Below are 26401 nucleotides of genomic sequence, written 5' to 3' on the forward strand. Positions count from 1 at the left end.
AGCTGCTGCATGCACTGGGTGGGCGAGTGTCCGTCTAAAACTGGCTTTACTTTGTGTTGGGAAGCACTCTCCCTTGGTATCTGAGCCACCTGTGATGTGCTCTGACAAGTTTGGGGAGCATTTGAAGACCAAGTCACCTTTCAGGCACAGCCGCAGGCCGCCACAGCCGGCTGAGGCCCGGATCTGGCTGTTTCCAGAGATGAGCAGAGCCCACCTCACCGTCCCAGCTCTGGCTCTGGGGGGACGTGGGCCGGCTAGTTGTGTAGCTTTTTATTTTCAGAGTGAATTGGGTCCAATGTTAACCTCACATCTTTCAAGTGGTTTAATAAGATGAAAACTACCTAGTGATGGTAAATGCTAGTTAGGCTCGCTTAATGGTCCTCTCGCTGTATCTCTCGGTCCTGTAGTCTCGGGCAAGTAGTCTTGCCCAGAAAGATACCGTGTGCTCACTGGCGGGTGACCTCGCTCGGTCAGCCGCTGTCCCTGCAGACCGGCCTCCAACCGTATGGTTTTCAGACTACTCGTTTTTAAGCAAATTTTTGAAAGCCTTTTTTTAAGTGGTTAAAATATTCTTCCAAAGATTATTTTCATTTTTAAAGTCAGATTGAAAAAAGAGCTTACATTGTAGCATTTCAGAATGAAGTGTGGAAGTCAGTGTACCTCGGCCGGCAGTGGTCACAGCCCTTCCTACGGCCTGCCCCCTCTGGCATCGCCTTAGGAGACCCTGGTCAGAAATGAGGTGTGAGTGTGTTTGCTTTTGTGTGCTGACCGCTGGCCCAGGTCAGCACTGTGTGGGAAGGCAGGGCTAGACCCTTAGTTATGTGCAGTATGTTTTCTTCCTCAAGGTAAGTGAACTGTTGATTGAGAAATTGCCATGAACTCGAATGATGTATTTAATGTTGGCATATGTGAAATAATGTTTCACAGTTATTTGCAGAGAAGAGCGGTATACCGCTGGGCACCTGGACCCAGAGCGCCAGGGCACCTCAGTCTGGGGTTAGGGACACGCACACAGTGTGACCCGTGGGCCCCGAGCCCCAGCCGCTGCAGCCCCCACTGCAAGCAGACAGTTATTGTGATGCTTTGTTTCCTTAATTGAATTAGTGTTTTGGTGGACTTCACATTTATAGTAAGTTTTATAATAGATTTTATAATTATCAGTTTTCAAAAATCACTTTATTTATAATTTTTTCAGGAGATAAATCTCCCCCTAAACTTGAACCATCAGATGCATTACCTCTTCCTTCAAACTCGGAGCCTAATTCAGAACCACCAACCCTCAGACCAGTAGAACTCAACCCAGAGCAGAGTAAACTATTCAAAAGAGTCACATTTGGTAATGAGTCACATAGCGCTCGCGCTCAGAGCGCACTGGTAATCGGACACCCTGCACAGCCCACCCGCGCCCGCACGGGCGACGCGCCGGCGGCGGCCTCCGCGGGGGCGGAGCCTTCGAGCGATGTAAACAGACGCACCTCTGTTCTCTTCTGCAAATCGAAAAGTGTAAGCCCCCCAAAGTCTGCCAAGAACACTGAAACCCAGCCAACTTCTCCTCAGCTAGGGACCAAAACCTTTTTGTCTGTAGTCCTTCCGAGGTTGGAGACTCTTCTGCAGCCAAGAAAAAGGTCGCGGAGCACCTGCGGAGACTCCGAGGTGGAGGAGGGGTCCCCCGGAAAGCGCCTGGACACAGGTAAATGCTACGCTTGCGCCCTTCTCTTCTGCAGGGGCTGGCGGCCCGGCTGGGTGGTCCTGCTTGTCCTTCCCTCTGAGTTTTCACACCAACAGGGGCTTCAGAGTGTGATAGTCATTTTGCGCGTGCTGTGCGTGCAGGTAAACAGCATGTCAGAGGGACGAGCGTCAGGGTGACACCATGGGGCTCTAGTCTGCAGCGTGCGGGGTGTCCCTTTCTGAAAACTCTGTGTGCGCTGGGCCCGGAGAAGGGGTCCTGTGCTTGGGGCGCCGGCCACACTGCCCAGTCGACTGAAGACCTTTCTGGTGTTTTCTCACTGCTTTGTGTGGCTGTTACATACACGGTGGGTTACCATTTCCCGCTAAAGAAACACTTGAACATGTCGCTTGTTTACCAGTAAGCTTTTATGGCTACAATTCGTGTCCTTGGCTGAGAAGTTCCTGAAGTATCTTCCGCCATCCGCGTTTGTGGGTGCCCTCGGCATCTGGTTTTCACGCTGCAGACCAAAACCCAGGACTGTTTGTGTTGGTGACACTAGCAGGGCTGTTTGTCATCGCGTGTGGCTCAGCACTGGCTATCCCTCTGGGATGCTGGGTTCTGTCTCCGACTTCCCCGGAGGTATCTTTGAACGTGTCTGTCCTGCAGGTTCTTGTCTTGGGCCAAAGCCTGTCTTGTGTTTCTTTGGCTTGTGTTTCTTACTGGTGCCTCTGTTCTGTCTGCACAAGGAGAAGTGTGCTGGCCTCTTCTAGCTGCCCTGGCTGTTGGGGCGTTTCTCGTCTCAGCCGTGAGGACATGAGGCTGGGTGGCAGCAAGCCTGTCCCAGTCCTGGGACCCTGCCAGGGCAGGGTCAGGTGGCCGGTGTAGGGCCTCTGCTACCTGCCGTCCATCGTGGGGCTGGTGTCCGTGTGGAGGTGGTTCCGGGCTCTTCACTCTGAGCCCGTTCCTACACTTCACCAAGCAGTTCAAGTGCATTCTCTTTGTTGCCAGTGATTCCTTGTAATTTCATTTTAACCTGTGGGAAACTTTTGCATATGTAATTAATTTTACAGAAATTTTCCACCTCTGTCTTTTTGTTTTGATCGATTGATGTCAAGTTGGAGTTCTTTAATAATTTGCTAAAGCCATTTCTGTGTCTTTGTAATGCAGGGCTTCCTCAGTGTGGGCGGTTCAGGTGAAGATGGAAGTGGGGCTCAGTTCAGGGCTTGGGCACTCCTTCCACTGCACTGCGGCCTTTCTTAGCCCGATTCAGTGGGACTTGTTTCCTGCGTGTTGTCACGCATCCTCACGGTTAGCAGTGGGCGGAAGGTCCCAGTGCTCTGTGTTGTGGGCACCAGGGCGGTTCTGCTCCCTGGTCTGGGGTGCCCACCCATGCCAGAGCCTCCGACCGCCCTGTCACCTACCTTTGGGCCTCCAGCCATCGGTGAGGTTCCACCTACCTGGCGGCCGTGGCTTTCAGGGGCCCCTTGCACTCACCAGACGTCCCTTGTAGAAAGCGACGCAGCTGTCCTCCCGCTTTTGGTGTCGGTGCACAGGGTTTGCAGGCGGCGGTGGCGCGTCTTGGAGGTCGGTGGCGCAGGCCTGGGACGTGGACGCGCCTGGAGCCATGCATGCGCTGTGACCCTGACTGCAACACAGGTCCTGGCTGTCTTATTCCTGAGTGGCCGTGGAGTCAGCGGGTGGCCCTGGGGCCTCGCACTGCTGCACTGCCCGCAGCCATAGTAGCGCTTGGGCAGAGCGCCAGCCGGCTGACGTTGCCTCCACGCCCGTTTCTGGCTTCGCCCCCTGAGCCTGTGGCTGTGCGCGCTGAGAAGTACTCTGAGCTCCCAGTCGCCCTGGACGCTCTGGCCGTGCTGTCGCTTCGTGGGGGCTGCCTGGCGCCCCGCCACGTGTCCAAGCATGCGGCCTCCGAGGCCTGCCCCCGGGCCAGGCGGGCGCTGCTGCGCAGCCCTGCTCCTCCGCTGTAAGGTCTCGCGGAGCCCCACTGTCTCCTGGATCCTTCTGGACCGCAAATCTGTTTCCAGCCATGAACTGTCAGGCCAGAGCTTGCGCTTTTGTCTCCTCTCTGGCCACTCCTGCGCGTGGTCCCTGTGCACCTGCGGGGCGTGAGTGGCGGGTAGAGGAAGCCCTGTGTCCTTGCTGGTCTGTGGCTGCCTCAGTCACGCTAAGCCCCCTTTTCGCTGTTTTCCAGGCTCTCCTTGTAACTTTGGACCCTAATCTTTTTTCTCAGCTTGGGTGGGAGCTCTGCTGAATGGCCCTTTTGGGGGCGCAGGGACCACTGCCCCTACTTTTACATAGTTTCTTCCGAGGACAGAGCGTTAGTTCAGCCATTTTCCAAACAGCAGCATGTGGCGGAGACCTTTCCCCCAGTAGTCAGAGCCAGACATCCCAGAAGGAACCATGGGACCCGCCGCGGCCCTCCTGGTCGATGGACAGACAGCCTCCTGTGTCCATGGACTGCTCCCATGGACAGGTTCGGACCCCACCCCCGCCAGGCACAGAATTGGGCCTGAAGTGATAGGGCTTCTGGAAGGAGCTCGGCTCAGTCCCGGGGCCGGCCTGGACAGCTGGCACAAACACCGAGCTCTCCCTCCGCTTTTCCCATGTGCATCCTGGCCTCTGCCTGACCTCCCACCCTTCACTTCTCCCCTTCATCTCCCGGTCTTCCCCGTGGGTCATGGGGCAGGGCAGCTCTGTGTGTGGTCACGGCGCCAGCGCCTGCTGCCAGGAGCAACAGCCTTGCCTGTGGGCAGTGAGGCCTCCGTCTGCCTCCTTGCAGCCTGACTTCCTGGAGCTGGTCTGGGCTGCGGCTCAAGCAGCAGCGTGGTTGCGGTCTTACTTGTTGTGTTTTTATTGAAAGGTTGAAAAACAAAATGCAATACTGTTACCAATAGTAAAAATAAAAATGTGTAAACAGAGTAACAGGTATACCCACCACTCCCAGAGGCTGAGTGCAGTATGGTGGTGGGTCGCCCTGCCCTCCTGTCCCTGAAGCTAGTTCCATCACACCCTGTGTCATGTTCAGGGCAAGCACTTATGTGCATACTGCGTGGCCCCGCGTGGACAGCAGTGAGCGCAGCCTCTTGCTGGGCTGCCATCCAGAAGGTTCTTCAAGTCCCTGGGAGGGAGGGCATGGCGGGTGCAGACCTCGGCTGCCATACCTGTGGGAGCACCGGGGGCTTCTCGCCACTAGGCAGTGCGGGCTGTTGAGACTGAAGGGCCAGCCTGGGTGAGCTCCTGCTGATGGGCCGTGTCATGTGCACGCGGCCCAGGCGTGACCTGGAAGGGGGCTGGGCTGGGTCACGTCTCAGCAGAGGGGGGGTCTGCATGTGCCTCCTGAGAAGTGTTGGCATGCCATGACAGCGCGCCCTGGGGGACGCAGCTTCTGTGTTGGAGAACTGTGCCCTTTTCCTGAGAGCCGCCTCGTCTTTTCCGAGCGCATCGACGACTCTCAGCGTCTGTACAGCACCTTGTGCTGGAATAGTTGCGGGGAGGACGTTTTGCGGGGTACAGGGCTCTGATGCTGGCGGTTGCCTGATGTTTGTGGTGGCCCATGGGCCCATCTCTGCCGACCTCCAGAACCTGCCCCACCAAGTGTGGTTTCATGTCCTTGCAGGGTCTCCAAGGCGGCTTGGTGGGCTCCCTGAGCTGCACCTGGCAGGAAGGGTTTGCACAGGTGCCCCCTGCCTGCCACCGAGGAGGGTCACGCCTGAGCTGTTGTGGGGCCCTGTTTTGGCCACAGCAGACTCGGCAACAGGGCGTCTCTGCGGTGTCTGCCACTTAGCAGGTGCTCAGTGACATTTCATGGGTAACACGTGAGAAACTGTGTAAGTGAATATCTGTCACTCTGGCTGTGTGTGTTCTCTAACTTGGTCCTTAGATGGAAAGGAGATGTGATCATTCTGTCATTTCTCAGATTGAGGCTTCCCCACATCTGATCTTTTCTCCTTAGTGTCACCTGGTTGGTCGTGTCCCCAAGCACATTGTCGCCTAGTGGATGTCATGAGTGTGGCCTTACCCTGTGTTCTGGTGCCGGGTCTCCTTTGTCCCAGACGCCACTCTGCTTGGGCACCGCCCTCAGTCACCGTCACCAGGTGGCTCTGGCGCCGCTTGCTGTTCCTCTCACTGTCCCCAGCGGGTACCACCTGCCACAGGGACCAATTGTAGAGGCCAACCCTGCTCGTCCCTCGCTCCAGCTCTGCCCAGGTGCTTCTGTGTACCTGTCACAGGTGGCGGGACTCACCCACCACTTTTCAGAGCCTCCTCGCTGAGGCCCAGCCGGCCCCTGCTGTGCCTGGAAAGGCGTACAGACAGCTCCTTTGCAAGGAGTGAAGACGGGACCCCGAGGTCTGGGGCGTTAGGTGCGTGGCGAGGCCGTCGGGAACCGCTGCGCCTCAACTCTGCGTCGAGTCTGTATGGAGTGGCTTCATGACTGCATGTCCTTGTCACCCACACTCTTGCCACAGGGTGTGTCCACCTGGTTGGCTTATGTCCGGGGCTTCCCCTGAGGACACAGGTGGTAGCCTTGTGGCCTTGCTGGTGCTGGGCCTGGGTGTGTGCCTGCGTGACTGTTGCCCCTTCTCTCAGACCCTGATCCTGTATCATGGGCTCCGTCCATCCGTCTGCCCATCTGTCTGGGTTGGGCGAGCTGTCTCTGACTTGCCTGACTCAGAGTTGGGTGTCACTCTGCTCTTGGGGATCCCAGTTTGCGAGGACAAGGCCTCCTGCGCCCTCCTGAGAACTGTTGCCCTAGGGACCCTGGGTGTTGAGATGCAGGGCCTGTCCCTTTGCTCCTTCTGCTTCCCCAGCTGCTGCTGAGTGGGGCTGGAGTTGGTTCTTTAGTCCAGGGGACATGGGACGCCAGCATTTCACCATGGTTTGGTAGATGCTTACAGAGGTCCAGACCATGAAATGAGCATAACACCCCCGCCGTCTGGGGTTGTTGCTTATAAATGTGAATTCTAAGATTAAAAACACCAACTTTTCCTAAAGCCAGTGGTGTTGAGTCCAACAGAAGTGGAGTGAGACGTCTCATGAATTTACTTGCGGAAAACGTGTGGCTTTGGTCTGTTCAGGGAGCAGCAAAACCCCGTTCAGTTTCTGCATTTTTACTTCATAGTTGCCATCAAGGTTTATTCATCTCCCTCATTTAAAAGTAAGTTACACTCGCTGAGAAAATACAGAAAGGTAGTAGGGATATGCCGTGGGTATCGTGGGCTCAGTTCCAGACCCCCGCAGTAAGGCAAGGCCCGCATGTGTCGGTTTCCCAGTGCACACAAGCGTTACGGTCACCCTCCACGGTCGTCTGTGAAGCGTGTGGTAGCATTGTGTCTAAAGAAACGCTACACACCTTAATGAAAAGAGACTCTGCTGCTAAAAATAGGAGAACCGTGATGTGAGCGTCCGCGAGTTGAGGCGCCGCCGTCTTGTTGGGAGGGTTGGCCACGGTGCGGGAGGCTGCTGGCTGCTGGAAGCTGGGGGGCCATGCTGGTTGCTTGAACTAAGACACCTGTGAAGTCTGCCGCATCGACGGAGCCTTCCTTTCGCCAGCAGTGGGTGACAGCACTTGACCCGCAGCACAGCTTGTGTAGACACTGGAGTCGGTCCTTGCTCTCAGACCTGCCACTGCTGTCTCAGCCGAGTGACGTCTGAGTCCTTGGTGCCGTGTCGACAACCTTCCTGCAGCTTCCCCAGGAGCAGGCTCCGGCTCAGAGTGGAATCTCTGCCCACCCGTGAGAAGCAGCTCCTCCTCTGTCCAGCGTCGCTCGTGACATGGCAGCGGTTCTGTCCCTCCAGGCCGCCGCCCAGTTCTGGTTCTCCGCCGTTGCCACCAGGTCTGCAGTGACGACCTCCACTGGAGTCGTGAACCCCTCAAAGTCACCATGGGGGTCGGAATCCACTTCTTCAAGCTCCTGCTCATGTTTTGACCTCTTCCCATGAGTCCTGAGTGTTCGTAATGGCTCCCAGAATGGTGACTCCTTTCCAGGAGCTGTTCAGTTAACTTTGCTCAGGTCCACGAGGAATCCTGTCCACAGCAGCTGTGGCCTTACGGAACGTCCGTCTTCAATACTAAGACCTGAAAGTCACAACTGCTCCCGGATCCGTGGGCTGCATGGGATGCCGTGTTAGCAGGCCTGGCAGCATTCAGCTCACGTCCGCCCCCACCAGAGCGCGTGGGTAACCGGGTACATCGTCACTGAGCAGCCACAGTGTGAAAGGAATCTTTCACACTATACACTAAACAGACTCGGTAACCTGTGCTGTAAACAGATGTGCTGCTCTCTGGGCTTTGTGGTTCCATTTATAGGGCACGGGCAGAGTCCGTTTAGGTAATTCTTAAGGGCCCTGGGACTTTGAGAACAGTAAGTGAGCACTGGCTTCAACTTAACGTCCCCCGCTGCTGCATGAGCCCCTAGCAGGAGAGTCGGCCTGTCCTCTGAAGCTTGGAACCCAGGCACGGACTCGCCTCCCCAGCTCTGAAAGTCCCAGATGGCACCTTCTTCCGATATTGAAAACCTACATTGTAAACCTATTGTGTAGTGCAACCACCTTCATGAATTCTCTTACTTGGCCTTCTGGATAACTTGGTGCTTCACTTCGCATGTTGATGTTACGGAGACGGCTTCTCTCCTTAAACCTTAATGAACGAACCTCTGCCAGTTACAAACTTTCCTGCAGCCTCCTCATCTCTCAGCCTTCTCAGAACTGAAGCGACTTCGGGTCTTGCTGTGGATGAGGCTTTGGCTAAGGGAACGTGGTGGCTGGTTTGAGCTTCTCCCCAGACTCCTAAGACCTTCTCCATGTCAGCAATAGGCTGTCTCACTTTCTTAGCACTCGTGTGTTCACTGGGGTAGTTGTTAACTTCCTTCAAGAACTTTTCCTTTGTGTTCTCAGCTTGGCTCTTTGGTGCAAGAGGCCTAGCATTCACCTATCTCGGCTTTCTGCTTTCTGTGTGCCTTCCTCACCGAGCTTAGTCATTTCCAGCTTTTGACTTAAAGTGAGAGTCTTACAACTTCATGTGAACACGCGGAGGCCATTGTAGGATTATTCACTGGCCTCCTTCCCATATTGTTGTGTCTCAGGGAACGGAGGATGAGGGAGACGGGGAAACGGCTGGTCGGTGGAGCAGTCAGCACACAACACTTAGCCATTAAGTTCACCATCTTATATGGGCCGGTGTGTGGCACCTCGAACAATTACAGTAGTAACACCCAGAATCACTGACACTTAACGATACGATAATGAAAAAGTTTGAAATATTGTGAGAATTATCAAAATGTGACACGGACACAAAGTGATCGTAGGCTGCTGGGAGAAGGGTGCAGTAGGTAGACGCAGGGTTGCTACAAACCTTACAAACCTTCAGTTTGGGAAAAACGCAGTTTCTGCGGAGTGGCACACGGTGTGCCTGGAAGGCAGATGAAAGAGCCCTGCAGTCTGGTCACCCACTTCAAAAAAAATGGTAAAGAAGGGTTTTAATTTTTAAACATATGGAATGGGATTCGTTTTGGGGCAAAAATAGTATGTACACAGCTATAGCTGTCGTACTGGCAGGAGCCAGGCTGGACCCACGGCAGTGGACGCGGGCTGCGCTCACCGCTGCGAGTGGGGTGTCTGCACCGTTTCCTGCAGTCGTGATGTCGGTGGGAGGGACTCTGGAGAGTGCCTTTTCTGTTGATGGGCACGAAGTCAGGCTCTTGTGGAGATTTGCCTTGACTAAAGACACTCATCAAAGACAGGTGACGTGGTGGCGTTTTGCTGGGCTGCCAGGGGCTCTGAGTGCAGTGGGCCGAGCCTACGGCTCCTCCCCACGGGCTCGGTGCCGATGGGCCCGCACGCCGCAGGACACGGTGTGTCGGTGTCTCGGGGCTTCTGTTTGAAAGCGTTCACGGTGTCTCTGAGGTTGTTGTCAGTACTTCACTTTTGAAAGGGTTTTCTGAAACTGAGATTTCCTTTTAAAATCTTTCTTTTAAAATCTTTCAAAACACTTTCTTTTGAATCCCCACTGTGTGCACTCTTGGTGGTGCCAGTCCTTAGCGAGGTGGCTCCACCCGCCCTGGACAGGCCTCCTGCTGACGTGGCTTGTCCCTGGCATGGCCCAGAGGGACCCACCGGGGACTCTGACTGGTGCCCTTTGTTTGCCTTTGTGGAGCCTCCTGAATATTTTGTCCTTTTTCAGAAGAGCGTCGTCTTTACCCTGGTGTTCCCTGAACTAGCTTGATTTGAACTTTCTGTAATTTTGTTCCTCACGTGTTCGTGTGTCCCCTGTGTCGTCGGCCCTGTGCTGGGTGCTGAGGTTGGGGTATAGAAACCGAGGTGCCATCTGACTGTGCCCACGCACCATAGTGCGGACGCCCGGTGCAGAGAGGACCGTCGCATTGGCCAGCGACCTCAGGTGCCTGTGTGTCTGTTGCAGGTCTCACCAATGGCTTTGGGGGTGTGAGCAGCGAGCAGGAGCTGGACGGCGCCCCAGGCCGGAAGGCCACCCCCCGGCGTCGCTGTGTCTCCGAGTCCAGTATCTGCTCCATCAGCAGCCCTCTCTGTGACACCAGGTGGGCGCCCGCCCGTCCCCCCACTGGCCTTTGACATCCCCGGGCCAGGGCGCACTCTGACCTTGGGGTACTTTCCATGTCCCATGTTGATTGGTTTTATAGAATTTAACTGGAAACGGGAAACAACTACATGAAAACGAATAACACCTTTTGAATGTGTAGTTGGTTTACACTTTCCCCCCAAAGTCTTGCCTTCACTGACGTGGTGGCGAGCAGAGGGCAGGCCACTCTGTGCCCAGGGCCCCGCGTCTGTCGGCTTGTGGGGCACGGCTGCTCCCACAGGTGGAGCGGTGGGGACGGGCCACTTCTGACCACTGCACTTTTCCCCCTGAAGCTTTAGTGCTCCCAAGTGTGGCCGCGGCAAGCCTGCCCTGGTGCGCAGGCACACGCTGGAGGACCGCAGCGAGCTCATCTCCTGCATCGAGAGCGGAAACTACGCCAAGGCGGCCCGGATCGCGGCTGGTGAGTCCTGCTCAGGCCGCCGCCTCCGGCCCTGCCCTGGCCCGGACATCTAGAAGGCGTCACGCCGGGCCCTGCGTGCCCATGGTGGAGGCTGCAGCTGCCTCTTCTCCCTCAGAAGCGAGGCGGGCGTCGGGGCACACAAGCCTTCAGGCGGGGTCCTTGCAGCCACTGCTGGGGCCGTGGGGGAGTGACGGTTCTGTCTGCAGCTGTCGTGTCTTGGGGGACAGTCTGCTCCGCGTGGTTTCTGGGTGCCAGACACAGGAGGCTGCCCCACGTTTGTTTAAGCTCAGTGGTGATTTGCAGCCGAACCGCACAGCAGGGCTCCTGGCATCCATAGGAGGCTGGGGGTCAGCTGGGGGACGAGGCCAGGAGAGAGGCAGCCATGGAGGGCTCGGAGCAAGTGACAGTCTTGACTACGTGCAGAGTGGCTGGGGACTGGTGGGCCCTCGGTCACCAGGACTTGGTGGGCTACAAGTAGAGTCGGGAAAGGCCCCCTGAGGGGCAGGTGTGTGGGGTGGGGGTAGGGACAGAACAGCTGGCACTTTGGAGGGAGCCAGGGCAGCGGTTTTGAATTTGGGGTGTCGGTTGTAGAGATGCACTGGGGGCCCCTCCTTGGAGGTTGGCATGGGGGAGCTGAGCAGGGGAGAGATGTTGGGGACCTGGTGGTCAGAGGCTCTTGAGCTGGGAGGGGCGAGAGGGTACCTGGCCCTCAGATGCACTCGGGCCAGGGGCAGGCACTGGCGCACTAGTGACCGTCCTGATGCCATGGGGCTTTGGGGGTGACTCCTGCCAGCTGGGGTGGCCTCGAGCGTGACCGTGGTGGGCACTCTGCCATCCTGCCGATGACTCACGTGTGTCCGTCCCTCTCTCCCCAGAAGTGGGTCAGAACAGCATGTGGATTTCGGCCGATGCTGCGGCCTCCGTGCTGGAGCCCCTGAGAGTGGTCTGGGCCAAGTGCAGCGGCTACCCTTCGTACCCCGCCTTGGTGAGCCCGGGTGCTGCCGCCCGCCGAGTGGGAGGGGCCCGGCCGTGCGCCCCCAGGTCCAGAGCTGTGGGCACCTGCCCAAGGCTGCGTGCGTGCTGTTGGGGTGGGTGGGGCTCCTTCAAGGCCACCTCACATTGGGGCCCAGGACTCCCTCGGGGGCGCAGTGCGAGCGTTCAGGTGTGTGACCCACGTGTCGTCTCCTGGCAGATTATTGACCCGAAGATGCCACGTGTGCCTGGCCACCACAATGGGGTCACCATTCCAGCCCCGCCGCTGGATGTGCTGAAGGTCGGCGAGCACATGCAGACCAAGGCCGATGAGAAGCTGTTCCTTGTTCTGTTCTTCGACAACAAGAGGAGCTGGTGAGTGTCGGCTGCGCGCTGTCCCCCTGCCTGTCACCAGCACGCATGTGCCTGCCGTCGGGAGCAGGAATGCGGCCTGGAGTTCTGGGCATGTGCGCACAGCCAGGCCCGCAGGATGGGACGAGTGCTGAACTGTGCCAGCCAGGCCCCAGGTTGCGTCTCCTTGTTGTGTGGGGCCCTGCGGTCCTCACCGGCCTCCGATGGCCCCAGGCCCTGGCCACAGTCGGGGAGCACGGCCCACAGCACTTGGCAGTGCCGAGCGCTGGAGCTGATGGCTGCAGGCGGTCCCAGCACAAGTCCTGCCCCTCAGAACTGCAGCCCGTCTGTGCCCGAGGTGTGTGGTGTGCGGGGCCCACGCGCCCTTTGGGTGCTTGTGGAGCCAGCCATGTGGGGCAGCCACATCGGCACCTGCCAGCATGGGCACATGCAGCTGGGTTGGGTTTGTGCATTGCACTGTGTGGCCCTTCGTGGCTACATAAGAAACGCGTGGGAGGCTGGCGGGGTTTTCAGGAGAGTCGTTGTGGAGGAGAGGAGGTGACAACCTGGTTTTCGTGCCTCCCTGAGCCCCCGGCCCCCGAATGTGGGCAGGAGAGCTGGGCTGCGCTCCCGGCCCCGCGGCCCCCAGGCTGACCAGGGCCGCGTTAGCTGCCTGGGGGTCTCCCGAGGGGCCCAGGTCCCACCCTGGACCCCGCAGGGCCTGGAGTCGCTCAGTGGGTTCTGAGGTGTCTTAGGTCGTGTGTGAAGCATGTGGGAGTCCCTGAGCAAGCAGGTCTTACGTCCCCACCTTGCTCCTCCCAATAGGCAGTGGCTCCCTAAGTCCAAGATGGTTCCCCTTGGCGTTGACGAGACGATAGACAAGCTGAAGATGATGGAGGGGCGGAACTCGAGCATCCGCAAGGCTGTGAGGGTCGCCTTCGACCGCGCCATGAGCCACCTGAGCCGCGTGCACGGCGAGCCGGCCAGTGACCTCAGCGACCTCGACTGAGCCCTGCTCGCGGCCCACGCGTGCGGGGACGCTGTACATGTCTGTATATTGTCAGAACCTAACTTATTCCGGTTTCAGGCGCGGCTCTCTTACTTCTTCTCCCCAGGAGGGGGAGGGTTTGTTTCTACGAAACCCTCCCCGCCGGGGCGCTCTGGATGGCGGTGCGTCCTCCAGACACGACTGTGTCCCTCACAGGTCACAGGTCACACCCGAGGGTGCTGCTTGCGTCACTTTCTTTGATCCGTAGCTTTTTTTTAAAAGACTTTTGAATGTTTAATAATTTTGTAAATCAGACTCTTTACACAGAGTACCACTTATTTAATAAGACGGGATGTAAATTTACAATGACAAATGTGTATTTTAAGAAAGAAAATGACATTATTTTGAATGGTACTTTGTGGAAAGAGGTGGAGAATAAATTTATGCCGTTTGCATCGCCTGCAAATCACCAAAAACACTCCGCCCCCCGGAAGCCGGTGGGCGTGTCCTCGGGTGTTGCTGTCCTGTCCCGGCCATCGGCTGCCCACGGGGTGCCTGTCAGCGGGTTATTTATTGTAGAAAGTGTATCCACTTGCTTTATAATGAAAAATAAATTTGAAAAAGTATATTGATATGCATTTTTATACAGGCACATAAAAGTTCCACTTGCTTTGGGAGCGGGATATGTTGGTTGTGTAAATGACTCTGGCTGTGTGTTCTTTGATTTTGTAACTTGTCATCTTTTGTTTACAACAGGGGCTTTTCTGTAACTTGTTTTAATTTAGAACTTTGGTAGCAATAGAAACTTTGGATACGTTTTTGTATGGTACATGTGATGTATATAGAATTAGTACTTTATTTTTATTTTTAAGAGGTAAAGCATTATGTTAGGGGAAAAGGTAGGGTGGGTTTCCAAAATTGCATTTTTTATATTAAAAAATAAAGTCAAGATTTGGACGGTGTGGCCATTTCATTCCTGCATCACTAGAACGCTGGTCGGGTGGGCAGCCTGGGGGCTGGTGAGGGCCAGGGTCCCGGCCGGCTCGATTCGCCAGCTGGACTCACGTGACACACCATCTGAAAATTGTCATGGGATGGCATTATTTATTATTTTACCTAATCATATTTTTATTTTAAAGTGGTAGTTTGAAATTTCTAATTGTTTTTCTTTTCAGTCTCCATTGTAACATCTCCACAGAAACTTGAAAATAAAATGTCTTCCTTTGATAGTTTTGTCCTGTGTCTGATGGACGCTTTCTCTCTGCTGTGGTCCCCCGGGACCACTGACCCTCTCTGCAGGCGGGCGAGCCCTGGCTGTGGTCTCCACGGGCCTGGCCGGCTGCTGGCGAGCTCTGCTGAGGTCCTGTGGGCAACAGGAAGGTGACATCACAGTCTGACAGGGGCTTTTTGCTGGTGGCTTCAGCTGGGGGCCTGTGACAGGCTGCAGGGCAGGGCCTGGGCCTCCCCAGAGTAGGGGAGGTGCTTGGGGCTTCCGGGAGGCTTCTGCCCACCCCACGAGTTGGCACGTGCTGCTCACTCCCTACCCGGGCACTGCCAGGTCATCTGGGAGCAGCCCATGCTGTGCCCACTGACTGGAAGGGGGGGTTCTGCTTCTTGACCCAGGACTTGTTGGCGTCAGCACAGAATGTCAGCTCTGGCGTGTCCTCTGTCACCCACCCAGGCAGCACTCAGGCCTGAGGCCTGTGGTGGGGCTACCTGCATTTGGGGTGTCCTTTGGCTCTGAGTCATGGGGGTGTCAGGGCACCCAGCTCTCTGCTGGGTCCCAGGTTCTGGGTGGGGCTGGGCAGAGGGTGAGGTGGGTTGTCTGTAGACTGCTGTTTGGGGGAGGGGCTGGTCCTGGAAGTCCTCTGGTGGGTGGGCTGCAGGGGGGTTTTGGGGGGGGCTCAGCAGAGGTGTTGGGACCCCTCAGGAGTCCGGAGCCTGAGCATGCTCTTGGTGGGGTGCCGCCTTCCCCCTTAACACCAGTAGTCACTTGCTGCTGTGGGACCCCTGTGGGCATGTTGTGTTGTCCTCTCTCCCCCTCCCCCTCCCCAGGCCACAGGAGAGGAGCAGGCGCCCACCCCAGCTGTTTATAACCCAGAAGCTCACTTTAAAAATACATCATTTCAATAAAAGCAAACTATATGGAGCTTGGTCAGGACACTCCAGTTACCGCTCAGTTACGAGGCTCAGCCTGGGCACAATTTTGTGGTTTACACATGTGGTGCATATTTAAAAGTAAATGCTTTGATATCCTGAAGGGGTATTTTATTTGGTTTTAAAAAATGATACTAAGAGAGTGAAAATTAAAAATTCATTGGTACTCAGGCTCCGTGCATGGCCCATGAGACAACGGTGATTTGTCAGCGGCGGGGGGCTGGCCCTGGATCTCTTCTGTGGCTTTGGCTCCCAGGGAAATCCGTGGGTGGGGTGGACGCGTGGACTGCTGGGCTCCTGCTTCCAGCGGCTGGGCGGCTGGAGTAGACCAGCCGCGTGGACAGACATGGGCTTGAGTCGTGTCTGCCCCTCCTGGGATTCTGTGACCTCTTTTCTACGATATTTATTGTCAAAGAAATGCGTCTGGTGGAAGTAGCCCGAGTTTGGATGTTAGCCCAGGAAAGGGCGCTCCCACCCTGAAGCCCCCAGCCTCACATGCCCGCCCAGCGGGGATCCTCTGGGAGAAGGAGGTCTGAGGGCTGGGGCTGTGGGGGCCGCGGGGCCGCCCAGGACGCCGGACAACAGCTGCTGCAGCCGCGTCCAGGTTGGAGTGGCCGCTGCATGGGCCAGAGCGGCGGGAGGCCCAGCCCTTCCTGCTGTTACTAACGAGAGCCCAGGTTCCCAAGTGGTGGCTGCTGGGTCGCCTCCCCCGCCCCTGCCTGCAAGCTCACTCTGTGATCGCTATGCTGGGCCTGTCCCTGCGGTGGGGGTGGGGCCTCTGGTGACAATGTCTGGGACCAGGCTGGACCTTCCAGCCGGCCCTCGATGCAGCGGAATTTTGGGTTTCATGTCAATCCAAGGGTTGAATTTGTGTTTGATGAGTAAACAACAGCCATAAAAATATATATTCATGCCTAAGTTGACATTTTTAACCCAATGACTGGCAAGGATGCACGTTGATGAGTGACCCCAAGCTTGGGGTCGGTGGGTGGGGCTTGCTGGCAGTGGGCGGGGCTGCAGCTGTTGGGCCCGCCCTGTCCACCCCCAGGACAGACCCCGGCGCCCCAGCCGGCACAGCCTGTCCTCCCGCATTTGTAGTGACTGCTCTCGCTGTGCACAAGAACTTCGTGCGCACACACCGCTGTGCAACCTGTGGCCTCGCCGGTGACAGCTCCGTCCCCTCAGAGAAATGGCACATTTGTTGTAATTTATACGAAGCAGATGCTTCAACTTCGCTGCCACCCAAATGAGCCACTCCTGGAACATGGGCGTTTCGGGTCCGGTCTGCCGGGCAGCTGGGGTGCAGGTGCGCAGCTGGGCTCCTTGGGGCTGGGGGCTGGTGTGGAGACCCGGGCAGGCCCGTGGGCTTGGCGTGTGGGCTGGGGGCTCCTGCCGGCTCGCGGTGCTCCTCTGGCACGTGGCCCCTCCGCCCCGGTGTGCTCCCCCGCAGGCAGACCTCGCATCTGTCACTTCCTGCCACATCCTCGTAGAGGACTCAGCTGTTGAGATAGTGGCAGTAGTGTCCCCATTTTCCAAAGGAGAAATTGGGGCTCGAAGGGTGACGTTACTTGCTCCGGGGTGATGAGAGCGGGAGCGAATCCGAGTCATCGTTTGTGACCTCGTCTCAGAAGTGACACCGCGTCTCCTGGCTGTATTCTGCGTGTTGGAGGTGAGACACCAGGACTGGTTTCCGCTCAGGGGCAGGTCACCGAGGGCCTGGACCCGTGGGGCCACCCCAGAACCTGCTGCCACACATATGTTGACTTATCTTCTAAAACTGAGTGTGAAACTCCTCTGACACGTTTAGAATATTTAAGTCCTAGAGGCTGTGGGGACAGAGCCAGGAGAGCAGTTTCCAGGCTCTCGGCCTCACGTGGAAAGGTGCTGGCTCGGGTAGTGGATGGCCGTCAGCTGTGACTGCGTGGCCATCAGCTGTTACGGGTTGGCCATTAGCCACTGGTATAACGGACGTGGCTACGCCAGGGAGAGAAGCAGATGGCGGGTTGCGGATCGTGTGGATCCTACTTCCTGTGTCTCGCCCGGCCTCCAGAGAGACGGGGGTGCAGGAAGTCCCCCTACTGGGGTACTGGCGGATGTTTGCTTTGGTGTCTCGACCAGCCGCCAGCGAGAATATTGTGGTGTGACTCCCCTATCTGTGGCTCCGTGGGGGTTCCTTTTTGGCCTCACCATGTCCTGCGGGGAGCGGGAGCAGAGACCCTGCATGACAGAGGCTTCATAGCTTCCGTACGCATGTACATGTGAAAAACCTTGATTTTCCTAAATTGGTGCTAATGTAGGAGCCGTCTGAACTTTTGTTTGTTCTGACAATTGGTCCTGTGGGTTTTCCATGTACGTTGCCACTGAGCTGCAGGAGGGGCAGACGCACCTTTCCTTCCGAATTTGCACTGTTTGCTTCTTTATTGCCCTCTAGCATTGGCTGGTTCCCCCAGAGCCATGGCCCTGCATCCTGAACCTCTGGTCAAAGCCGAGAGGCCTGGTCAGGCTGAGGACGCCTCCTCCTCAGCCGGGACTCCCCCCCACAACAGCAGCTCCCATTGGCTGAGCTCTGCCTCTGACCTTTTGACGTAGGGAGGCCCAACCCACACACTCAGGGACCTCATGGTCAGGAGGGGTCAGCAGGGTCCAACCAGAGTGGACAGTGCTGGCAGGAGGGCTCCTGGGAGCCGCTGAACACCCGCTAGGCAGATTTGTCCAGCTCGCGGGTGCTAGGGGCACCCATTATTGTGCCCCAGACCTGCCCACCAGACCCCAGGTTTTCTCCATCCTTCCCCTGGGGGTTGAGACACTGTCTCCCCTCCCCAAAGAGAGTCCTCGTTGCACATTTTGGGTCGGGGCAGCTGGGCCATCCCTCTGGTCACCCACCCCAGCTCCCTCTCTGCTTCTGCCCACGGGCCACACCCTCCCCAGGTCTCTGCCCAGACCCCACACTTTCCTCTCCTGACCTTTGCCAGAGAACCGTGTGCCAGGGCCATGCCCTGGAGCAGCCCCGGCCCGGCCTCATCGCTCTGCCTCTCGTCTGTGCCCTTCAGCCTCCAGCTCTGCTCTTCTCGAGTCTCCTGTGTCCTGACACTCCTTCCTTAACCCACCTGTTCCCTCATTCATTCCTTCACACACCCACCTGGTGCCGTGGGTCATTCCTGGGACCTACAGCATGCCAGGCTCTGTGTCAGGACACAAGGTGGGGAGGACGAGATGAGAAGCTGCTGTCCCCGCCCAGGCAGGAGCTGGGCAACAACCAAGGCCAGTGATGAAGGAGTCGCAAGTGCCCGGGGCAGGCTGCCTGGAGAAGGGGCCTTCCCGCTGCCCAGAGGGGAAGCTCCTGGGTGGATGGCAGGGAGGGGTCAGGAAGAGGGCCAGCCCCAGGGGCTGGGGCTGAGGTGGAAGAGCCCCTCAGAGCAGGGTGGGCTCTGCTGTGTCTCTTTCCGGGAATCTGTCCTTGGGGAGGGGTGGTGGCCACTCTGTGTGGGCTGGCGGGGCCTGGTGGTCATAGGAAGGAGAGGCCAGTGGGGGTGGTGGGGTGGTCAGACAGATGCTGTCCCACTGGGAACTGGGCTCCGGCACTGACTCTTGATTCGGCGCCCTGTCCCCAGATGCCTCCCCACGTGCAAGACCCCTCACCCTGTTCCCCAGAATCTGCTGCCACACATATGTGTGGCATATGTCGGGGGAGGGAACCACGCTGGCCACGCCCCGTGGCTCAGGAGGAAGCGGGTCTGTGTGCAGGTGTCTGACGCCCAGAGCTCACGGCAGGGTCTCCGCGGCCGCGGCCCGGGCTGCGATTCGGGTCAGCCTGGCGTAGGACTGGCCTGAGTCCCGCAGTGCCCCACACGTCCTCCATGCGATGAAGCCGCCCTCAGGCCGGTCACCTCTGCCCCAAGCGCCCTATGCGGGGAGGCTGGAGCGCTGAGGGGATCTTGGAGATGGTGGGTGGGACTGCGGGGTGTGGGGAGTCCCATTCCGAGGAACAGGGCAGGCCACGCGTGTCAACAGCCTGCGGGATATGGGGCCAAGAACCAGGAGACCACTGCTGGCCCTTCAGACCCGTCCCAGTCTTGCTGGGGGTATAGAGGCTGGGCCCCTGCGTGGGGAGCTGCACGCGCTTGGGAAGACGGCCCTCCGGGTGGGTGGCCAGGCCCCGTATCCTGCTAGCCAGCTGTGCGGTGTGACTTGGGGAGGGATTGGACCGGCAGGCAGGGCAGGGGGCCTCTGGGCTGGAAGTGGGGAGCACCCTCACCCTCCTGCTCTCTGGGGGGCACACAGCAGCCCCGACCCAGGGTGAGCAGGGTGACTGTCGTCCCTCTGGGTGCCCCCAGACCATGCCACCCCTCTCCCGGCAGCTTGAGAAATTGGATTGTGAGTGATGAGGTTCAGCCGGATTACTCCTGATGGATTCCTGCAAGTTAATTGAAAATAAAATGCACGATCTTTCGTTTGATGAGAAAAGGCAGCTTTAGCTGGAACTAATCAGCACCGGGCCCACAGAAAGTTAGAGACTGAGGACAGAAAATAAAAGTTCGAAGGCGTTTGAAAAAGCCCACTGTCCTCCCCAGACAACGTGCATTATGGTGCATTGATGTCCCGGCTCCGAGGGGTTGCCGGCTCGGTTGGCGATCAGAACCATTACCCTGCTCAACACAATTCTCAATTTGCCATTATCTCTTAATTAAATCACGGTATGGATGGTATTTGCTGTCACACATACACTGTCCCCAGCACCTGAGGCTCGGGAGCCATGCACCACAGCCTCGGAGCCCCACATGCCCATCACTCACTCACAGTGGGGGAGACCCCCTCTCCACCCTGCTCCCCCCACCACCCCAGGCCTCAGGAATGAGCCCAGCGGGCAGTGGCTCTTGGTGCTGTGGGTGTCAAGCGGCTGGTGATGTGCCCAGGTTGTCCTCCAGACTCGGCCGCACAGCGTCCCAAAGGCCATGCCCTCGGAGCCCTGGGCGTGAGACCAGCTGCACTGTCAGTTGTCCTTTTGCTGTTTGCCACACAGGTGGCTCAGCCCATGCGTGTTTGCCACCTCTCTGTGTCTGTGGGCAGGGGTCCGGGGCGCTGGCGGGGCCCTCTGCTCAGGTCACATGTGGCCACGGTCAAGTTGGCAGCTTGGTTCGGGGAGCACTGGTTCCTTTGGCTGTAGGACTGCGGCTGCAGTTTCTTGTCAGAGCTCCCACCGCCCAGTGTGAGTGCTTTACTCCTCAGCAATCCAGCAGGGTGAGGTCACAGTCCTAATGATACAGTCACATGCACACAGCCACGCACACCTGTCGCTCTTGGTTAGAAGCCAGTTGCAGGTCCTGCCCACACTCCTGGGGAGGGGGGCATGCAAAGGCATGGGCGCCAGGATGTGGGTCGAGGGTCACCCTAGCATGTGTCTGCCAAGCCCTTCAGGTGCGTCTTGCCACCCGTAGTCTGAGCCCCACTGTGTGTGCACCCTGGGGATGGGAAGGCCAAGGCATCCCTGCTGGGTTTCCCAGCAGGCCCAAACCTCGCCCCCCATCCCTGTCCCTGCAGGCTGAACCTTCTGCGCCTTGGTTCTTCCTATTGCCTCTCCCTAGAATGCCCTCCCCTCCTCACCCACCCCTCCCTTGTGAAAATGTAGTTGTGTGTGTGTCTAACAACAGAGTGTCAAAATGCCTGAGGGAAAACCTGATAGGCTGCGAGGAGAAGTGAAGAATCCTCTGACAGTTTGAGGCGGCAGCACCCCCTGTTAGTAACGACAGAACCAGCAGGAAAAAGTGGTAAAGAGTTGAACTCAACAGCACCATCAAGCAATTGGATAGAATGGACATGTGTAGACGGCTTCACCCAGCCACAGCGGAACCCGCATTCTTCTCAAGGTCACGTGGGACATTCATCCAGACAGACCACATGCTGGGCCCTAAACACTCCTAACACATTGAAAAAAATAGAAACCACGCAGTGCGTGTTCTCAGAACAAAATGGAACTAAACTAGAAATCCACAAGAGAAAGATGGCTGGAAAATCCCCAAGTATTTGGAGAATAAATAACACATAGGTCAAAGAAAAGTCTCACGAGAAATTTAAAAACGTTTTGAACTAAGTGAAAATGGAAATACAAGTTATCAACACTGGTGGGATGCAGCGAAAGCTGTGCTTACAGGGAATTTACAGAAGAATGCATATGTCAGAAAAGAAGAAAGATCAGGATCAATAGTTAGGCTCTCACCTTAGGAAACTAGAAAAAAGAAGAGCAAATTAATCCAAAGTAAGCAGAAGAAAAATAATGAAAAGTAGGGCTGAAGTTCATGAATTGGACACAGGAAAACAGTAGAGAAAGTCAATGAAAACTAAAAGCTATTGATCTTTGAAAAGATTGATAAAATTGATTAAACTCTAGCCAGGCTAACTAAGGAAAAGAAAGAGAAGACACAAATTATAAATACTACAAAGATCGACCATCACTACGGATCCCACGGGCATTAAAAGGATAATAAAGCAATGTTATAAACCACTCTGTGCCACAGATTTGAAAACTTAGATGAAATGGACCAATTGCTTGAGAGGGACAACCTACTAACGTCACACAAGGAGAAAGAGACAATCTGAACAGGCCCATGCCTACCATGGAAACTGAACCGATAATCAGTAACCTCCCCAGACAGAGAGATCAGGCCCACATGACTTCACTGGTGAATTCTACCAAACATTTAAGGAAGAACTTGTACCAGTTGTGTACAATCCGTTCCAGAAAATAGCAGCAGAGGGACCATCTCGTAACTCATTCTATGAGGACCCCATTCCACTCACACCAAGATGAAGACATTACCGGAAAAGAAAATTACAGACCAGCATTTCTCATGAACAGAGATGCAAAAATCCTCAACAAAATATTAGCAACTCAAACCCAGCCTTGTATGAGAAGAATTATGCAGCACGACCAAGTGGGATTTATCCCAGGCATGCAAGGCTGGTTCACCCTCCAAGAATGAGTACTTGTAATCCATCACTTCAACAGGCTAAAGAAGAAAGAGCAGATATCATATGGTAGTGTTACATATCAGATAGGACGTACATAACCATCATATCTGCACGCACAGAAAACACGTTCTCTTTTCTTGCTGAGCAGTGTTGTGTGGACATGCTATAATTTTGTTTGTCCGTTCACTAGTTTGGGGTTGTCTCCAGTTTTGGCTGTGTCCATGGACAGACCCCTGCAGAGGGCTTGTGTTTTCATTTTTCTTGGGTCAATACTCAGGACGGGAGTGATGGATGATGTGGTCAGTGTGTGTCTGACTTCATGACAAATGCGTCCATCCCCACCAGCCATGGGAAAGACTTTTAGCAGCTTCACCTCCATGTCAACACTTGAAATTTTCTTTTTGAAGAAATAATGGCCCCATATTTCCCAAGTTCAATGAAAAGTACAAACCCAGATATATAACAAGCTCAGTAAGCTCTAAGCACATGAAGAAAACCACACCAAGGAACACTGCTTAAAACTAATGCTAAAGAGAAAATCTCCAATGCGGGTTCTCGGGTGGCCTGAGGCTGCCTCCCAAGGCACAGAGCCTGGCTCGTCAGAAATTGGGCCCCTTCTTGGGGAGTCAGCGTGGGCAGGGAGGGTCAGAGGCTGAAGGGTCCTGTAGTGCCAACTGTCTGGGCCGGCCCTCTTCTCGTCGGGGCCACCAGGCTTGCTGTTGCGTCTGGGTGGTGTCCAGCCCACCCGCTCACTTGCCTGTCCACCACGGGGAATCCAGATAGCCTTTGGGTCTAACCTGTTCCAACCTCTGAGGGTTCCAGCCTCTGAGCAGCCCTTGTGTGTGCCACGCCCAGCTCCATGCCTCCCGGCTCCTGGGGACAGTCTGGGGTAGAAGCTGCTCAGCCACCTCTGGGACGTGGCACCCTGCCAAGCTGTCCCCATCCCTGTCCCTGTCCCCGTGGTGGCCCTTTCAGACTCAGAGCCTGCAGCTTCATCTAAGGGCGGGGGTCTTGATTCTGTTATGGGGGGACCCCACCCAAGTGAGCTTTGGAGCTTGTGGAGCGGTGACTGAGTGCTTGAGTCCTGTCTGCTACTCCAAGGGACTCTGGCTAGTCAGCCACTGGGGTTTGCTTGTGCCGGGCAGGCGTGGGGCACTGTCGGCCCGTGTGGGGACATAGGGGGATGTCTGGCATAGCTCCCTGGGCAGCAGCTGTTTGGACCATTTCCTGCGGCTCCCTGGTCCCCAGCGTTACTCCTCAGAAGCAAATGCTACCTGTCAGGCTAAATGCCACCGTATGCGACGTTCACATTTAGAAAGTCTAATGAGACCGGCTCCCCGCTCTTTCCAGATCTGCATTTAATTTTCCCATCTTCATCTCTGAGGACGTGGGGCAATTTGCTTCTCTTCAAGTTCACACCTGTCAGCCCTGACTCGTCACCAGGTGTGGCCTCGGCGGGTGGCCTGGGAGGTGACTCTCAGATGACATAGGGCACCTGCTCCGCACCCTGCCCACTTCTCACTCGTAGCTGGCTTGTCCCTAAGAAAATGCTTTGAAAGGATTTTTAAAAATATGTCTGGCTCAATTGTAAATAAAACCCAATTAGCAGTCCACTTCCAACTTTGTAACAGTTACTTCAGTTTCTCAACCGTAAGTGATCACAGGAAAATAATGACTTTCCTTGTCTGTGAAAACTTATATGGCCGCCTTCAATATACTATTACTTCCATATTAGTGGCTCTTTATGGCAGGGCCATGGGGAGCAGAAGTGGCCCAGCATCTGTGTTCACTGCTCAGCGAGGTTTGTGTGTTTTTTGTGGGGGCTCCTCAGATCTTGCCGGGGGCACTGTGATGTCACAGATGTCCTCTGGAGCAATTGGGACTGTGGAGGTGGGGTGTCCTCTATGCTGGAAGCTCAGGGCTTGTGGGAGTCTGTGTCCCCACTGTGTGTGGGGGGGTGGCTGGCACGGGCTCCCTCCACCCTCTCTCCCCCTGGTCCGTTGGGGACTCCAGGGTTTGAGCGGCCTTCACAAGCCTCTGCCCGGAACCCGCTGTCCAGTCTCCAATGGTCTGGTCCAGTCGGAGCCCCGCTCTGGACCCCTGCTGCACCGAGGGCACCAGGACAGCCCAGGACTTTCTGAGCTCAGCCCCCTGAAGTCCCCCCTGCCGGAGACACACATTAACCATCTGCTGTGTGCAGGACATGCTGTGGGGTGGTCTGTGAACAGGGGCCCCCTGGTGATCTGAGAACGTCATCTGTGGGGCCACCACCCTCCGTGTGGATTTCACCAGAACAAACTGTAACATTGCTTTGGGTTGATTTTAAGAGGATTTTCTTAACTGCAATGCATATGCAACAGTTTTTATTAATATAAACAAATTTTCTTTAAAAGCAAGAAAAGACATCAAAAGATATTCAGAATCTTGAGTTTATGTGAAGTAGCAGATCTGAAAAAAACACAAGAGAAAAGTCGGGGTGAATTCCACAGGGTGGAGAGGCTTTTCTGGGCAGGCGGCTCTGTGCCTGGGTCATGCACCTGAGCTGCCTGGAGCAGACCCATGTACCCCCCCCCCAAGTCGCCTGGCCCGGGATCACGTGACCCATCTGCTTTCCTGCAGGGCCCCTTAGAGGTCAGCCCGGTCTCCCAGGCTTGGGCTCTGCTGTTGTTCTGTGCTCGGGCCTCGCTGGGACCTGGGGCATTCAGAGCAGGCTTGGGGAGCTGAGGTTCAGTAAGAGGTGGGGGTGAGGGGGTAGACCCGAGACCCTCTTCCTTCCAGCCCCTTTGCCTGGGGGTCTCAAAGGCATGCCGGCCTGGACCTCTCCCCAGGCTCCCAGGGCCCTTCCTTACAGATTCTGTGCCAGATCTGGCATCCGTTCCCAAGGGCACAGCGGAAGGCGACTGAGGCTGGGGGCTGCAGACTGGGGACCCAGGCCCCTCGGGAGAGCGTGTCGGGTGGTGGGTTTTTGCTGCAGCATCTAAGGTGCTGATTGTTTCCACTGGCCCGGCTGGCGGAGGGTCTCTGCCTCGGGGTGGGCTGCACCCCCTTACTCGGGCGTCCCCATCCTCTCCCTCCCGCCGGCACTGTCCCCGAGCGGCCACCAGATGGCAGGCGCACTCTTCACCGGTCGGCTCCGGCCGTGGGTCCTTACCTTGGACCAGGACTGATTTCTGTGAATCCAAAGTTCGGGAGCGAAGCATAAAATATTCAACAGGAGACGTTTAAATCATAACTTTGGGCAGGATGTAGCTGTGTCCTTGGATTCTGAAACGGTGCCGGTTATTAATTAATAGCTCGGTAAAAAGCAGGACAGCAGGGACCTGGGGGGCTGACGCTCGGCTGGGCTGCGGGTGAGGGAGTGGAGACACCTGTCCTGCCTCACGGGCTGTGTGGGGTCTTCACACCCAGGCTGGGGGTGTTCTGAGTTTGATTTCCGGGGCGGGAGGGGCCACTGTGGGACCAGAAGACTCCGCACACTGGGCCCGTGGGCAGGGCGTGGCCTCCAGGGAGGGGTGGAAGGGGCTGGTGGTGTCTGAGTGTGCTGAGAGCCTGCCGGGGCTTGGGGGACATGGGGGGGGGTCGAGTCCGGCCCCCTTCCCTCCTGCAGGGAACACGTCTGGGGGTGTGGGGCCTGGAGGGCAGAGGCCCCCACGTTTGAGGTCCTGAGGAGTTGCTGCAGCTCTGCTGGACCTAGGCTCTGGGGCAGCTGGCCGGCAGCAGTGCCTGTGGGGATCCCCTCGTCCCTCAGCTCCCCAGGAAGCCCCTGGCCCTCCAGAGTGACCTGGGGCCACATAGGGGGCTGTCACTCCTGGGAACTGATTCACGTCATCGTTCCCCAGACTGCAGCCCTGAGGGCAGAGCCATGCTGGTGAGGCCCCCATGGCATTGCAGCCAGGGCCTGGGGCACAGAACGTGGGACGCAAGCAGCCCCAAGCTGGGAGTCCCCGGTGCCGCTGGGAAGGGACCACAAGACCCTGGAGTGTGGGGGCAGCCAGGCTCCCCCGTCCATCCTGGTCCCTGTTTGTGTGGCGTGGCCTCTGGGGGGGGGAACTGAGGGGTCCCTCCTGCAGGCGGCGGGCAGCGGGCATTGGCGGTTGGTGAGACAGTGACGCTCAGACCCTGCTCTTCCATGACCATCATAACGAAACTACTAGGTAAAGAACGAAGGTTCATCACTGAAGGAAAGCAGGACATGAAATGCTGGGTTTTATTATTTGCTCTTTTTTTCTCTAGACGCACGTCGGCAGACTGGTCACTCTTTACTGA

At 56.6% G+C, this 26401-nt stretch overlaps 1 protein-coding gene across 2 annotated transcripts in view; it reads left to right on the plus strand.

Moving 5' to 3' along the window:
• Window positions 1-14239, plus strand: part of BRD1 (bromodomain containing 1) — a 46915-nt gene extending 32676 nt beyond the window's left edge. The window contains exons 8-13 of one of the 2 annotated variants that reach the window (XM_081058335.1): window positions 1196-1690; window positions 10104-10239; window positions 10574-10701; window positions 11577-11686; window positions 11894-12048; window positions 12850-14239. In XM_081058335.1, the coding sequence (XP_080914461.1) occupies window positions 1196-1690; window positions 10104-10239; window positions 10574-10701; window positions 11577-11686; window positions 11894-12048; window positions 12850-13033 (1208 nt within the window). In that variant the 3' untranslated portion in view covers window positions 13034-14239. The remainder of the gene's footprint in view (window positions 1-1195; window positions 1691-10103; window positions 10240-10573; window positions 10702-11576; window positions 11687-11893; window positions 12049-12849) is intronic. The other variant, XM_081058336.1, reaches the window with a different exon arrangement.
• The last annotated feature ends 12162 nt before the right edge of the window (window positions 14240-26401 follow it).

Source organism: Rhinolophus hipposideros, assembly GCF_964194185.1.
Source record: "Rhinolophus hipposideros genome assembly, chromosome: 9".
In the NCBI taxonomy this organism is placed as follows: domain Eukaryota; kingdom Metazoa; phylum Chordata; class Mammalia; order Chiroptera; family Rhinolophidae; genus Rhinolophus; species Rhinolophus hipposideros.